Genomic DNA, 15,464 nt, shown 5'->3' with positions numbered 1-15,464 from the left:
AAGATGCGTGTCGCCACCTGGGTGTCAGAAGGGGGAAGGAGAAAAGTAGTTGAGTGTCATCCGCATAGCACTGATAGGAGAGACCATGTGAGGATATGATAGAGCCGAGGGACTTGATGTTAAGAGAGAAGAGGAGAAGGCCTAGAACCTAGCCCTGGGGGACACCAGTAGTGAGAGTATATGGTGCAGACACAGATCCTCTCTGTCACCTGGAGAGACCTGCCAAGTAGGATGCATCCAAAGAGTGTGCAAAGCCTGAGACACCCAGCCCTGATAGGGTGGAGATGAGGATCTGATGGTTCATAGCGTCGGGGCAGCGGATAGATCTAGGAGGATGAGAACAGAGGAGAGAGAGTCAGCTTTGGAAGAGCAGCGAGCCTCTGTGGCACAGAGAAGAGCAGTCTCGGTTGAGTGGCCCGTCTTGAAGCCTGACTGATTAGGGTCAAGAAGATCCACTCCAACTAGCAGCAAACCAGCTGCATACCACCCTGCATACCACTGCTGGCTTGCTTCTGAAGCTAAGCAGGGTTGGTCCTGGTCAGTCCCTGGATGGGAGACCAGATGCTGCTGGAAGTGGTATTGGAGGGCCAGTAGGAGGCACTCTTTCCTCTGGTCTAATAAAATATCCCAATGCCCCAGGGCAGTGATTGGGGACACTGCCCTGTGTAGGGTGCCGTCTTTCGGATGGGACGTTAAACGGGTGTCCTGACTCTCTGAGGTCATTAAAGATCCCATGGCACTTATCGTAAGAGTAGGGGTGTTAACCCCGGTGTCCTGGCTAAATTCCCAATCTGGCCCTCAAACCATCATGGTCACCTAATAATCCCCAGTTTACAATTGGCTCATTCATCCCCCTCCTCTCCCCTGTAACTATTCCCCAGGTCGTTGCTGCAAATGAGAACGTGTTCTCAGTCAACTTACCTGGTAAAATAACGGTAAAATAAAAAATAAAAAAATAAAAACCTAATGACTTGGTGGAGGTAGAAAGTGTTATAGATTAATGTTACGGAGCCAGTATTACATGTCAAATGTACATGGCCAGTTTCTGTTTAGACCACATCTACAATCATCAAAAAGTATTTTATCATAGATCTCTAATGGTCATGCCAACCATGTCTCTATTCTTAAATCAAAAGTGTAATTAACAGAATGGTATAAAGCTAGGATTATCAACTAGATTCAACCGAGGGCCGTTTTTTTTCTTAAGCAGATGGTCAGGTGGCCGCAACAATTTGTAGACTGCAAACTGACGGCAAGAATCCCAACCAGATATGATATTTGACTTAAACGTAATAATTTCAAACATTGCTTACATTATACGATCACATGTGTTTGTATATTATCCATGGGAATACTTGATAACAGTTTTCCAAAATTAAAATCACTTGGAGGTGTTTTTACAGTCTTTTATGTCCAACAATGAATACATATATATATGTGTATGTGTGTTTTGTGTTCAGAAAACTTGGGCCCAGAAATTCAAAATTGGACAAAGGCTATGATCGAAGCAAGACAACTGTTCACCTGTAACAAGGTGCAATAAATGCAAAAGAAGATTATGCAAAGGCTTCATAGGATTCCTATTATACAGTACCAGTCAAAAGTTTGGACACACCTACTCATTCCAGGATTTTTCTTTATTTTTACTATTTTCTACATTGTAGTAACCAAAAAAAAACTATTTTTGGTTACTACATGATTCCATATGTTATTTCAGAGTTTTGATGTCTTCACTATTATTCTACAATGGAGAAAATTGTAAAAAAAAATAAAGAAAAACCCTTGACTGAGTAGGTGTTGTGAGGACAGACACTGGGAGATAAGAAGCAAGTTATCAAGGCACAAGGCGAGACCCAGATGTAGACACAGGAGGCAGATGGTTGGTGTCTTACAATGTTTATTCATCCAAAGGGGTAGGCAAGAGAACGGTCGTGGATAGGCAAAAGGTCAAAGCCAGTTCAGAGTTCAATAGGCACCGAAGGGCGGGCAGGCAGATTCAAGGTCAGGGCAGGCAGGATGATCAGGCAGGCGGGAAAGTAGCCCAGAGACAGGCAGTGGTCAAACCTGGGAAGACTAGCAAAAGAGAATAGAAAAGGAGTATGGGGAAAACCACGCTGGTTGACCAAAAATACAAGACGAACTGGCACAGAGAGACAGGAAACACAGGGATAAATACACTGGGGGAAATAAGGGACACCTGGAGGGGGTGGTGACAATCACAGGGACAGGTGAAACAGATCAGGGCGTGACACAAGTACAGGGAGTGAACATTTAATAAACGACGGACATGAAACAGAACACGAACAGCGTCTGGACAGGGGAAACAAAATAACATTAATGCTGACACGGGGATCAAACAGAGGAACAGACAGATATAGGAGGGGCAATCAACAAAGTAATGGAGTTCAGGTGAGTCCAAAGACTTGATGCGCGTAACGATGGTGACAGTTGTGCGTAATGATGGGCAGCCTGGCGTCCTCGAACTCCAGGGAGGGGGAGCGGGAGCAGGCGTGACAGATGTATCCAAACTTTTGACCTGTAGTGTATGGAATAAAATGAAAGCAGAATTCTCAGATACGTGTTGAAGTGTAAGAAGGAAAAAGGCCCTCGTGGCAATCTGTTTTGGACTTCTGGGAAAATGTCAAAACGGAGCTGGGGGCATGTTCACATGGCTATTTGTACTGGTTGTAGTTGGGAACAGGCCCTCACGTACCTTAGCACAGCTCAATCTTCTTAAAACATTACTCTTTGTGGCCCGCAAATGCATTCTCCTTAACTGGATAAAAGACCAGCCAGTAACAATAAATCAGTGGTATTGTGAGATCTTTAAAGTATTGGCACTGGAGTACATGAGTGCTATATTTAGGAACAAGGAAGAAGATATCTATACAATATGGGACCACTTTTTGCTATCTCTTCCCCCTAAACTTGCAGATTCCCTAAGAAGTGTCAATATAAAAATTAAATGAACTTATTGGTCAAGTGGACTCTGGTCGCTTTGTTGTAGAAAATAAATACAATTTGATTTGATTTGATTGTAAATATCTTGCTGTATAGGACTCTATACTCTGTTAGAGGTATTTTACACACTACAGCCAATTATTAATGGTATGTAAGGAAAATTAATGGTATGTAAGGAATGTAAGTCAAATAAATTAATGAACATTTAAGTCATGAAAAATTAAGAGCAGAGAACTGAAAGCAGATGTATAATTCCTATTGTTTTTGAATGTTTTTTTTGTTTTGGTATTTGTTGGTTATGTTATGTTTATTTCACCTTGTTTTATTTTGTAATTCAAATATATGTACATACAGAACCATTCAAAAGTTTGGAGGGTTTTTCTTGATTTGTACTATTTTCTACATTGTAGAATAATAGTGAAGACATCAAAACCATGAAATAACACAAATGGATTCATGTAGTAACCAGAAAAGCGTTAAACAAATCAAAATATATTTTATATTTGAGATTCTTCAAAGTAACCACCCTTTGCCTTGATGACAGCTTTGCACAAGCTTGGCATTCTCTCAACCAGCTTCATGAGGTAGTCACCTGGAATGCATTTCAATTGACAGGTGTGCCTTGTTAAAAGTTATTTGTGGAATTTCTTTCCTTCTTAATGCATTTGAGCCAATCAGTTGTGTGTAACAAGGTAGGGTTGGTATACAGAAGATAGCCCTATTTGGTAAAAGACAAGTCCATATTATGGCAAGAACAGCTCAAATAAGCAAAGAGAAACGACAGTCCATTACTTCTTTAAGACATGAAGGTCAGTCAATGCGGAAAATTTAAAAACCTTAAAAGTTTCTTCAAGTGCAGTCGCAAAAACCATCAAGCGCTATGATGAAACGGTCTCTCATGAGGACCGCCACAGGAAAGGAAGACCCGGAGTTAACTCTGCTGCAGAGGATAAGTTCATTAGAGTTTCCAGCCTCAGAAATTGCAGCCCAAATAAAAACTTCATAGAGTTCAAGTTACAGGCACATCTCAACATCAACTGTTCAGAGGAGACTGTGTGAATTAGGCCTTCATGGTCGGATTGCTGCAAAGAAACCACTACCGTAATTGCTGGACTATTAAGCGCACCTGAATATAAGCCGCACCCACTGAATTTAATTTTTTATTTTTTTTTGTACATAAATAAGCCGCACGTGTCTATAAGCCGCAGGTGCCTACCGGTACATTGAAACAAATGAACTTTACACAGCCTTTAAACGAAACACGGCTTGTAACAAAAATAAATAGGCTTTAACGAAACACGGCTTGTAACAAAAATAAATAGGCTTTAACGAAACAGGCTTGTAACATTTTTTTTTAAATAGCAGTAAACAATAGCCTACCAAGAAAGTCCTTGGTCACTATCTTCCTCCTGTGCACTGAAACCACTGAAGTCATCTCCTTTGGTGTCGGAGTTGAATAGCCTCAGAATTGCTTCATCCGATGTTGGATCGTTTTCATTGCGCTCTCCTCACTTTCATCCGGAGGCAAACTCATCCAAGCCTCATTTTCTAGTTCGGGCCATCTGCTTTTCTTTCCTCTGAAAACTTTTGTTGTCTTTTTGCACTAAGTCAGTTTCTCACGCTGCTGTTTCCAACGTCTTATCATCGACTCATTAAGGCTCCCGTGCAGCAGCACTATTTCCTTTTCCAACAGCCAGATCGATCGCCTTCAAATTGAAAGCTGCATCCTATGCATTTCTCCGTGTCTTTGCCATGATGCGGGTGACAAAATGACTACCGTAATCAGAATGATGGAAAGTTTGAGCGCGCTCGATTTACGTCACATTATGTGACAGTGCTCAGTTTTTTGGCGGCATGAATTTGTGAAAGCGGGAAAAATCCATAAATTAGCCGCGTCATTGTATAAAGCGCAAGGTTCATAGCGTGGGAAAAAAGTAGCGGCTTATAGTCCGGAAATTACGGTACTAAAGGACACCAATAAGAAAAAGAGACTTGCTTGGCCAAGAAACACGAGCAATGGACATTAGACCGATGGAAAACTGTCCTTTGGTCTGATTAGTCCACATTTTAGATTTTTGGTTCCAACCTCCATGTCTTTGTGAGACACAGAGTATGTGAAAAGATGATCTCCGCATGTGTGGTTCCCACCGTGAAGCGTGGAGGAGGAGGTGTGATGGTGTGGGGGTGCTTTTCTGGTGACACTGGGATTTATTTAGAATTCAAGGCACACTTAACCAGCATGGCTACCACAGCGTTCTGCAGCGATATGCCAGCTCTTAGTGGGACTATCATTTGTTTTTCAACAGGACAATGACCCAAAACACACCTCCAGGCTGTGTAAGGGCTACTTGACCAAGGAGCGTGATGGAGTGCTGCATCAGATAACCTGGCCTCCTCAATCATCCGTCCTCAACCCAATTGAGATGGTTTGAGATGAGTTGGATCTCAGAGTGAAGGAAAAGCAGCCAACATTTGCTCAGCATATGTCGGAACTCCTTCGAGACTGTCGGGAAAGCATTCCTCGTGAAGCTGGTTGAGAGAATGCCAAGAGTGTGCAAAGCTGTCATCAAGGCAAAGGGTGGGTACTTTGAAGAATCTAAAATATAAATATATGTTTAACACTTTTTTTGGTTACTACATGATTCTATATGTGGTATTTCATAGTTTTGATGTCTTCAATATTATTCTACAATGTAGAAAATAGTAAAAATAAAGAAAAACCCTTGATTGAGTAGGTGTGTCCAAACTTTTGACTGGTACAATATGTACAATTTATGATGTTGACCTGAAACAAGGAAAATGATATAATAATCATATATATATATATTTAAAAGAAAACTTGAGGTTGCAAATAAAACCACCAGCTGGCCAATTTGTTTATGATGCTGAGCTGAAACAAGGAAAATTATATTATAATAAAAAATATTTATTTCTAAAAGAAAACTTGAGGGTGCAAATAAAATCACCAGCGGGTTTTATTTGCTAGGGGAACCCTGGTATAGAGTGTGATTTGTGAAGTGAATCAATTCGCCCTCCCCCCGTTCGGCTTGAACTGATTATATTGCTGAGGATGAGAGCTTAAGGGTTCCCTCCTCTCCTAGGCCTTCTCCAGCATGGCTTTACAGCAGAACCTCTGGAGATTATGACGTCACGGCCCCTAGTTTGCGGACAGGGAATTGAATCACCCATTCAGGGATCACCGACTAGGATTAAGTGTGGGTAGGTAGTAGCAGGTAGCAAGTGAATGATTGGGAGCCATTGGTTACTGTACATGTACTGTATGTCTCGGTGAAAGAGTACTGAAGTAACTGGAGAGGTTGGATGGTGGGGTTTTGCTAGCATCCTACTAAAGATGAAACATCAGTGATGTGAGAAGTTTGGGTCTTGTGGAACTGCTCTCAGCTGGAAAAGTGAGCATATTGAGTGGTAAGTCCGCTGCGCTGTATCTATACAGTCAACAGGATTCTATCTATGAAAGTCCATATTGCATTAGCATTTGGGGTTGACAGTGTTCTGGCTTGTATTGCTATAGGCTACTATAGGCTTGTATTGCTATTGGCTTGTATTGCTATAAGCTACTATAGGCTTGATGCAACAAGCTTCTGTTTCAATGTCATGTTTTCTTTTGGAAAGACATTTACTACTGTTGTGTTAATCCGACGTTTTTTTATCCACTAAACAATTTATCCATGCCAAAGAATGCCAAAGAATACTTCATTGGGAAATGTATTTGATAGAGGACAATTAGGATCCCATTGATAAAGACTGTAAGAGGTGCAACTAACTTTCATGTTATTTCCAGCCTGTCCAACCTTGGGCAAGACCACCAGACCAGCAAGATGAAGGTGAAATGGACCAAGTTAGGCATGGTGGTCTTTTTGCTAATATCCTTGGTCATGACGGGATGCTTTATTTGGCAGTACAGGATGCCAAAATTAAAAATAGGTAAGAGTCAAAGGAGAATTTCCCATCCCATGTGTGGTTCCATACATCCACTGATTCAAGAGCCATTCTTGAATTGTGAGTGTGTTCTAATGGGGGACCGTTGAAGTGTAGCCATTTCGCCCAAGCAGACAAAAATACTTAGATGTGGGTTTTAACATGGAAACACTTTTGTTCATGTGGTTTCCTTATCCTCTTTGGCTTAATTGCTCGTTTGCAGGGGCTGCTGGGGATTACACAAAGCTGCTGGATTACCGAGCCCTTTAATGCAGGCTTTAACACCGGGGGCGGGAGGGAGGAAGAGTATGAAGTGGTACGAAAGTGGGTGTTCCTGTACAGGACACATACTGTAGATCAGGCATGTGCACAGATAGGGGTCTACCTGTGCCATGAGCACCTGCCCCTTTGTCCTCTCACTCACCAAGTGTACTTTTGGTTGGTGGTATAGTTATTATTTATATTATAATTATACCATCACCCCCAGCACCCCCTGCAGCATAAGATTTTAGGAACACTTGATAACACTTGATTTACATCATTATCAATATTTGGTCTGGTTGGCTGACAGCCTATGCGCAGCAGAGCGAAGCAGAAAGACTTAGAGAGGAGCAGCTGCATCTGCGAGCCTCTGACCTCCGACCTTTCTTCAGTCAGGGGGTGCACTGTCAGGGCAGCAGAGCAGCAGCAACACAGGTAGTCTACACTCTAGTTAACCACCGTACAGTGCCTTCAGAAAGTATTCATACCCCTTGACTTATTCCACATTTTGTGGTGTTACACACAATACCCCATAATGACAAAGTGAAATCTTGTTTTTAGAAATGAATCTAATTCACATAAGTATTCACACCCCTGAGTCAATACTTTGTAGAAGCACCTTTGGTGGTGTTCACAGCTGTTACATAGTATTTTTGGGTAAGTCTCTAAAATATGAAGAGTGGTACTCAGTAATGTGTTGTGTTGGATTTGCCCCTAACATAACGCTTTGTCTTTAGGACAAAAAGTAAAACATTTGCCACATTTTCTGCAGTATTTGTGCCTTGTTGCAAACAGGATGCATGTTTTGGAATATTTGTATTCTGTACAGGCTTCCTTCTTTTCACTCTGTTATTTAGGTTAGTATCTTGGAGTAACTACAATGTTGTTGATCCATCCTCTGTTTTTTCCTATCACAGCCAGTAAACTCTGTAACTGTTTTAAAATCCCCATTGGCCTCATGGTGAAATCCCTGAGCAGTTTCCTTCCTCTCCGGCAACTGGGATAGGAAGGACACATGTGTCTTTGTAGTGACTCGATGTATTGATATACCATCCAAAGCCTAATTAACAACTTCACCATGCTCAAAAGTATATTCAGCGTCTGCTTTTTGAAATTTTTACACATCTACCAATTGGTGCCCTTCTTTGTGAGGCATTGAAAAACCTTCCTAGTCTTTGTGGTTGAATCTGTGCTTAAAATTCACTAAACTCTTAGAAAAAAAGTTGCTATCTAGAACCTTAAGGGGTTCTTCGTCTGGTGCCGTAGGCTCAGGAGGGTGCCCTTTTTTCATTTTGAGCACCTGCCCCGTGAAAGGTCTGAGCACGGCCCTGCTGTACATAGCCTGGTACAGAATGACAGAAACATAAACTGGCAACAGAATGAGCATTGTCTACCATTTGTAACACATACAAATCCTCACATCAGATAGTAAATCACACAACTAATATGTGAGATAAGGTGACATAAAGCAACCACAATGTTTAAATGCCACAATTTTAACATAATGAGACCATGTTGCCAAAGAAAGTTGGTGAACTTCCATCACTCAAACAGAGACCATGGTGCCAAAGATAATTGGTGAACTTCCATCACTCAAACAGAGACCATGGTGCCAAAGAGAATTGGTGAACTTCCATCACTCAAACAGAGACCATGGTACCAAAGATAATTGGTGAACTTCCATCACTCAAAAAGTATTTTTATACAGTCTTTTTCTGTTGCAACTGAAAATGATTGGCGTTGGTAGACGTGAACTGGCTTAATGGCCCACTTTGGTACCACGTGAAGTGTGATTCACCACCTGCACTTGTTACATCCCCTTTCTTTCTGTTCACAGACAATGTTGTGAACATTGAGGTGAAGGAGGAAAAGATGTGCCCTCGTTTCCCTGAGCCAGTACTCCTGGAACATCCCATCCCTGCACTTAAGGAAGCATTAGAAAAGGTCAACAATAACATTTCAATCGTGAGATCATGAATGGAATTCGATTGATAACCAAACGTGAAATAGACAAACACTAGACTAGATATACAGACATGTATAGCTGCCTATTTGGCATTGACTTTACTTTACTTTCTCAAACATGACAGATTTGCCCCTTGTTGTTTTTGAGGCAGAATGCACGACATGCACATTTTTCTTCACAAGATGCCATTTTTTCCCCATACAGATAGATGTTGTCCTAAGGTTAAGTATTCATGACACTACACTACCAGCTCTGTCTGCCATCGTTGTCTTCAACGATTCTGTGTTGTGGAACGGAAACTTTGGCAGAAGGAACGGGAGTGATCCCTCCTCGCCTCCACCCAATGAATACACAGTGTACAGGTGAGCTCTGCTCTCCTCTGTTGTTAAAACATTTGTTAGAAGCATGTTAGATGAGATTTACATGATTTCTGTGACAGATGTGTATCTATTTCCAGAGACTGGGTCAGGTTGACAATGAGAATATTTGGGGGATTTGCCACAAATGTGAATGGTTGCAGGAGTAATAACACTCGACAATTGTTTTCCCAACAGAATTGCTAGTCTCTCAAAGATCTTCCCGACACTGATGCTGTACAAGCTATGGGAGGAGGGGAAGGTGGCCTCCTTGGATGACCCTATTGAGAAGTATGCAGCAAACTTCACCATCAAGAACCCGCTGGGGAAGCGGCGGGAAGTTGTGGATGGCAAGGCTGGTTCTGACAGAGATACACAGCCACGCTCTCCCTCTGTCACCCTGCGCAGGATGGCCGGTCAGCTCTCTGGTGAAGGCACTCTTCATCCTTATGACTGTACATTAACCTTAGCCTACCCTGGCCATTACGTGAATGGAGAGAGAGGCTATACTTAGATCGAGACTTGTCCCTAAAGATGGAGGTAATAAGCTCCTGGCCTATTAGCCTTTTCTCCTGACCAGATGCCTCTGACTGTGCTGTAATGTAATGTACTGTACTGTACTCTCACTGGATTAAACCTGAGGAAAGCACTACGTGATAAAGGAAGTTCCCTTGTACATTCCTTTTACTCCAGAACGTTTGACATTCTTTTGACTCCAGAATTTGTTTCGTCTTCAGGGTTACCCAGGCGGCTTCGGGCAACAAATCTACTCTGGGGTGGTGACACAGAGGCTGCTATAGATCTATTACAGGATGATGTCCTAGTGGCAGACCCAGGCACCAAGTAAGATGCACCTCATTCCCCTTCCTGTTAAGAGCTTATCCAGTCAATTTTGGTAAAGGGTGGTGGTGATTAAATGTGACTGTGACATGGGGTTGCAGGTACCCTAGTGGTTAAGAGCGTTGGGCCAATAACCGAAAGGTTGCTGGTATGAATCCCGAAGCAGACTAGGGGGAAAATCTGTTGATGTGTCCTTGAGCAAGGCACTTAACCCTAATTGCTCCTGTAAGTCACTCTGGATAAGCGTGTCTGCTAAAATGACTTAAATGTAAAAATGATCAATACTTCCTCTTGCTCTTCTAGATGTCACTACAGCAATGTGGCCTTCTCTTTATTGGCTAATGTCTTGGCCGAGAACTTTGCAAAATCCGACTACGAGAGCTGGGTGTCCGACAACATCCTGGAGCAGCTGGGGATGGAGGACACAGGCTTTGATATAACCCCAGCCATTCAGAGCCAGATGGCGGTGGGCATGTACAGCAGCGGCCAATCGGCACCCCTCTACGACCTGGGCTGGTATCGGCCCGCTGGCCAGATGTACTCCACGGCGGCCGACATGGCCAAACTGGCCATGGTGCTTCTGGGGGCCTACAGCCGGCCCCTCCTCCAACATGACACCCTGAAGACCCTGCTGACCCCTCTGTTTCGCTGCCACCAGGGCTACTTCGCCAACTACACCGGCACGCCCTGGGAGGTCAACGAGCAGCTGGGCTACGAGGTGGTTCGTAAGGACGGAGACCTGGACGGCTACGCCACCACCTTCTCCCTGGTTCCCCGACTGAAGCTGGGCCTGGTGGTGCTGATGGCCGGGGTGAGGCCGCCAACAATGGACGGGGATCTGGTCAACCAGGCCTACAGCCACCTCATCCCAGCCATGGAGAGCGCTTTCAGGAATGCACAGCGCAAGCTCTCGCCGCCGCCCGACCCCACGCCCTATGTGGGCCTCTTCACCTACCAGAACATGACCTTCTATGAGATAAAGGCGAGTTTGGGCGGGGTGCTGGTCATGCAGCAGTTTGGGCCCCAGGTGGACACCATGATACTGGCCAAGTACAGGACTATCAGGCTGGACTTCCTGCAGGAGAGGGTGTTCAGGGTGGTGTTCGAGGGGGAGTACCCCTGCAAACTGAAGGTCAACAGCATGTCAGTGTCTCTGGAGACCCAGGACAGGCAACTCTTTAACTTCTATTATTTCAACAAGAAGGGCGTGTCGCCTGGATTCGACTCTCCTGGGCTCAACACTTACAAAGTGCTCCGGATAGCTCGACGGCCAATCTTCAACAGTTAAACCCTGAACTTTTTTTATTGTATGGAATCACAGATGGAATTCTGGATTTTAAGTGGATCATTTCAGAGCCTGAACAGTGTGCAGAGACTTTGGAATTTTAATTTTTCTACCCTTTCAAATGCTTATTTTTTATGTGTATGACGTCACATGACTGAGTAAATTGTTGTTTTTCCTACAGTGAATGTCAGAGGGCCTTGTTATTGTGTTCTGTAAAGTAGTGCAATTGTAAGTCGTTTTATAATTATCTTATCTTCAATGTCAATTGTCTTCCATGCAAATATCATGCGGTCTCTTGCATGAAGTTATTCTTATTGAATGATCCATCATTAAGGTTTCATGAAGGTTAAATTAAATGGGTGCGTTATATTGTTTGTTGTTATACTGTCGTCACTATGATAGTTATTTGTCTCACAACAAAATATGACTGTGGTGACAATTCTGTAACCTAATGTCCACTTTTCTCACTTTGAATTCATTTAGGTGCCTCAAATGACCTTGGGAAAGAAAATCCTGTTGTCTAAATGTTTTGTCTCCACAGGTTAGAAGGCAAGTGCAGAGCTACCTGGCCTAAAGGAAAACGCCACCCAAAAACGATATTTGGGGATTTGTTTCATTAGTCCATTGTTGATATAGTCCCAAAATGTTTTGCATGTCAGTAAATCAAGTTTCAAGATATGTAACTTTCAAAATACAATAATACTGCATTCATACAATGGAATTATACAAAATTGAGTAGAGTCCATATGCTGTCAACACAAATAAACTCAGCAAAAAAAGAAACGTCCTCTCACTGTCAACAGCGTTTATTTTCAGCAAACTTAACGTGTGTAAATATTTGTATGTACATAAGATTCAACAACTGAGACAAAAACTGAACAAGTTCCACAGACATGTGACTAACAGAAATTGAATAACAGAAATTGAATGTCCCTGAACAAAGGGGGGGGGGGGTTAAAATCAAAAGTAACAGTCAGTAAGCACTGCAGTGTGTCTCCTCCTCATGGACTGCACCAGATTTGCCAGTTCTTGCTGTGAGATGTTACCCCACTCTTCCAGCAAGGCACCTGCAAGTTCCCGGACATTTCTGGGGGGAATGGCCCTAGCCCTTACCCTTCGATCCAACAGGTCCCAGACGTGCTCAATGGGATTGAGATCCGGGCTCTTCGCTGGCCATGGCAGAACACTGACATTCCTGTCTTGCAGGAAATCACGCACAGAACGAGCAGTATGGCTGGTGGCATATTCATGCTGGAGGGTCATGTCAGGATGAGCCTGCAGGAAGGGTACCACATGAGGGAGGAGGATGTCTTCCTTGTAACGCACAGCATTGAGATTGCCTGCAATGACAACAAGCTCAGTCCGATGATCCTGTGACACACCGCCCCAGACCATGACAGACCCTCCACCTCCAAATCGATCCCGCTCCAGAGTACAGGCCTCGGTGTAACGCTCATTCCTTTGACGATAAACGCCAATCCGACCATCACCCCTGGTGAGACAAAACCAGAACACGTCAGTGAAGAGCACTTTTTGCCAGTCCTGTCTGGTCCAGCGACGGGGGGTTTGTGCCCACAGGCGATGTTGTTGCCGGTGATGTCTGGTGAGGCCCTGCCTTACAATAGGCCTACAAGCCCTCAGTCCAACCTCTCTCAGCCTATTGCGGATAGTCTGAGCATTGATGGAGGGATTGTGCGTTCCTGGTGTAACTCGGGCAGTTGTTGTTCCCATCCTGTACCTGTCCCGCAGGTGTGATGTTCGGATGTACCGATCCTGTGCAGATGTTGTTACACGTGGTCTGCCACTGCGAAGACGATCAGCTGTCCATCCTGTCTCCCTGTAGCGCTGTCTTAGTACGGGCAGTACTAAGTACTCACAGTACGGGCATTGCAATTTATTGCCCTGGCCACATCTGCAGTCCTCATTCCTCCGTACAGCATGTTCCTCCTGTTCACACAGATGTGCAGGGACCCTGGGCATCTTTCCTTTGGTGTTTTACAGAGTCAGTAGAAAAGCCTCTTTAGTGTCCTAAGTTTTCATAACTGTGACCTTAATTGCCTACCGTCTGTAAACTGTTAGTGTCTTAACGACCGTTCCACAGGTGCATGTTCATGAATTGTTTATGGTTCATTGAACAAGCATGGGAAACAGTGTTTTAACCCTTTACAATGAAGATCTGTGAAGTTATTTGGATTTTTACGAATAATCTTTGAAAGACAGGGTCCTGAAAAAGGGACATTTCTTTTTTTGTTAAGTTTATGACTGAATCACTGTAAAAAGAACAAAACCCTATTGAGTTGGTGGTTTACTAAGGGAACCGATTAAAAGATTAAAAATTCCATAATAAAGTCAAAGTTTAAAACACAATTTATTGTTTGTAAGAAATTGTCGAATAGTGTCCACCTAAGTCTCAACTTTTATAGTGACTCTAAACAGGAATAGAAAGTTAAGGCTCTATTCAATCCGTATTGTGTAATTTCAGCGTTAAGAGAGAAACCCAGAAACAGAACATACTGTATCACAGAGAAACAGAAAAGATGAAGACTGCTCTCTATTGTCCTGCTCCTCGTGGCTTTTTGCCAGATGTCTAATGCTGTTCTTGTCGAGGTAAGTATCAATCAGCACTTTGAGAAAAATGGAGCTTTTATGAATATGTACTTGAATGAGATTTGATTCCTGGTGCATCCACCCCATAGGTTTTATCTAACTTTGTAAATCAGTACGTATGTTTTTTGTTGTATTTTTTCTAATATCCCTGTTAGAGTGCGCTGGACACTATTATACCCATTGTGCCTAGCTGCTGCAATGATCCATTTTTGTTTTCTATTCTCTCCCTAGGAAGGAGATGTCATATTCTCTATGGAATCAGTGAGGAAACGTTGGACAGTGAAGGGACGTTTAAGCAAGACCAGCACAGTGGCTTTGTGTGCACACCATTCTCTCCCCGAAGAATTCATGCCTTTGTGCCAAAGCAAGGATGCCGGGGTATCCTTCGCAAGGTTAGGTGAGTTAAAGCTGCACTTCATAGCATTTTCCAGTAGGGGGCACTCATGAGTAAAACTGCATCCAGAGTCTAGGTGAGGACCGGGTTGGGAAACCGAACTATCTAATTAGCAACTGAGCTTCCAAACTGTAATTTTTTAAAAGGAAGGAGTGACCCGATGATTGATTGGCTGACAAACATCGGTATTTTCCCATTTATTTTCAAATATGGATAAAGTGTTACGTCAATTGGCTAATTAGTGGATTCTTTCTGTAATATTGTGAAAAACTATAAATACCATGTGTGCATGCACACGCTTCTAAATGTACAGTATTTGCATGTGTCGGTATGTGTTTGTATAAATACTTAAGGGAAGATTGTGGTAATTGTAGTGGTTGTGAACAGCAGGTGTGGCTGCCCATCCTCATGCCGGTGAGTGCTGAACATTTGCTACATGTACTGGCTGTTAAAATGGACACCTGCAGACCTTTCTAAAAGACGACATCCCATTTCATTTTCTTTGTCAGTTTCAAGCAAAATATGTTTGGACTAGTTGCTGGTTTCTCACCATGTCAGATTATAATAAGCTTTATACGCATGCTGTTAGGGGTCATGGCATCTCAGTCTATGCACTAGAGAAGCATATGTGAAAGACATTTGTATCAGCCAGTTGAATAGTTCTAATTAATTAATTTCTCACTTCCCTGGTCATTGACTGATTATTTGTATAGGAGACTCCACTCAAAATCTATTTCAATTAAATGTATTCACTAAGTAAAATATTTTCCAACTACACTTTGTTGTGATGTAGATACTGTATACTCATAATAAATGGTATGGTCTTTTATCACTGCAGAAAAGTGTACACACATA

At 42.9% G+C, this 15,464-nt stretch overlaps 1 protein-coding gene across 1 annotated transcript; it reads left to right on the top strand.

Moving 5' to 3' along the window:
- The first annotated feature begins 6,800 nt into the window (after nucleotides 1-6,800).
- Nucleotides 6,801-11,611, top strand: LOC129829382 (putative beta-lactamase-like 1). The gene is made up of 7 exons (XM_055891047.1): nucleotides 6,801-6,937; nucleotides 8,434-8,437; nucleotides 9,034-9,105; nucleotides 9,332-9,489; nucleotides 9,682-9,911; nucleotides 10,221-10,326; nucleotides 10,627-11,611. The coding sequence occupies exons 1-7, from the start codon at nucleotides 6,801-6,803 to the stop codon at nucleotides 11,609-11,611; spliced, it is 1,692 nt and encodes a 563-aa protein (XP_055747022.1).
- The last annotated feature ends 3,853 nt before the right edge of the window (nucleotides 11,612-15,464 follow it).

The sequence above is a fragment of the Salvelinus fontinalis genome, chromosome 31 (genome assembly GCF_029448725.1).
Source record: "Salvelinus fontinalis isolate EN_2023a chromosome 31, ASM2944872v1, whole genome shotgun sequence".
In the NCBI taxonomy this organism is placed as follows: Eukaryota; Metazoa; Chordata; class Actinopteri; order Salmoniformes; family Salmonidae; genus Salvelinus; species Salvelinus fontinalis.
Note: the sequence above shows the minus strand (reverse complement) of the source record. Positions and strands in the feature narration are given on the sequence as shown.

Coding starts and splice junctions, on each gene's coding strand:
- LOC129829382 (XM_055891047.1), top strand. CDS start 6,801: ATGAAGGTGAAATGGACCAAGTTAGGCATGGTGGTCTTTTTGCTAATA. Junction 9,106..9,331: donor TTAAGGAAGCATTAGAAAAG/GTCAACAATAAC, acceptor TTCCCCATACAG/ATAGATGTTGTCCTAAGGTT. Junction 9,490..9,681: donor AATGAATACACAGTGTACAG/GTGAGCTCTGCT, acceptor TTTTCCCAACAG/AATTGCTAGTCTCTCAAAGA.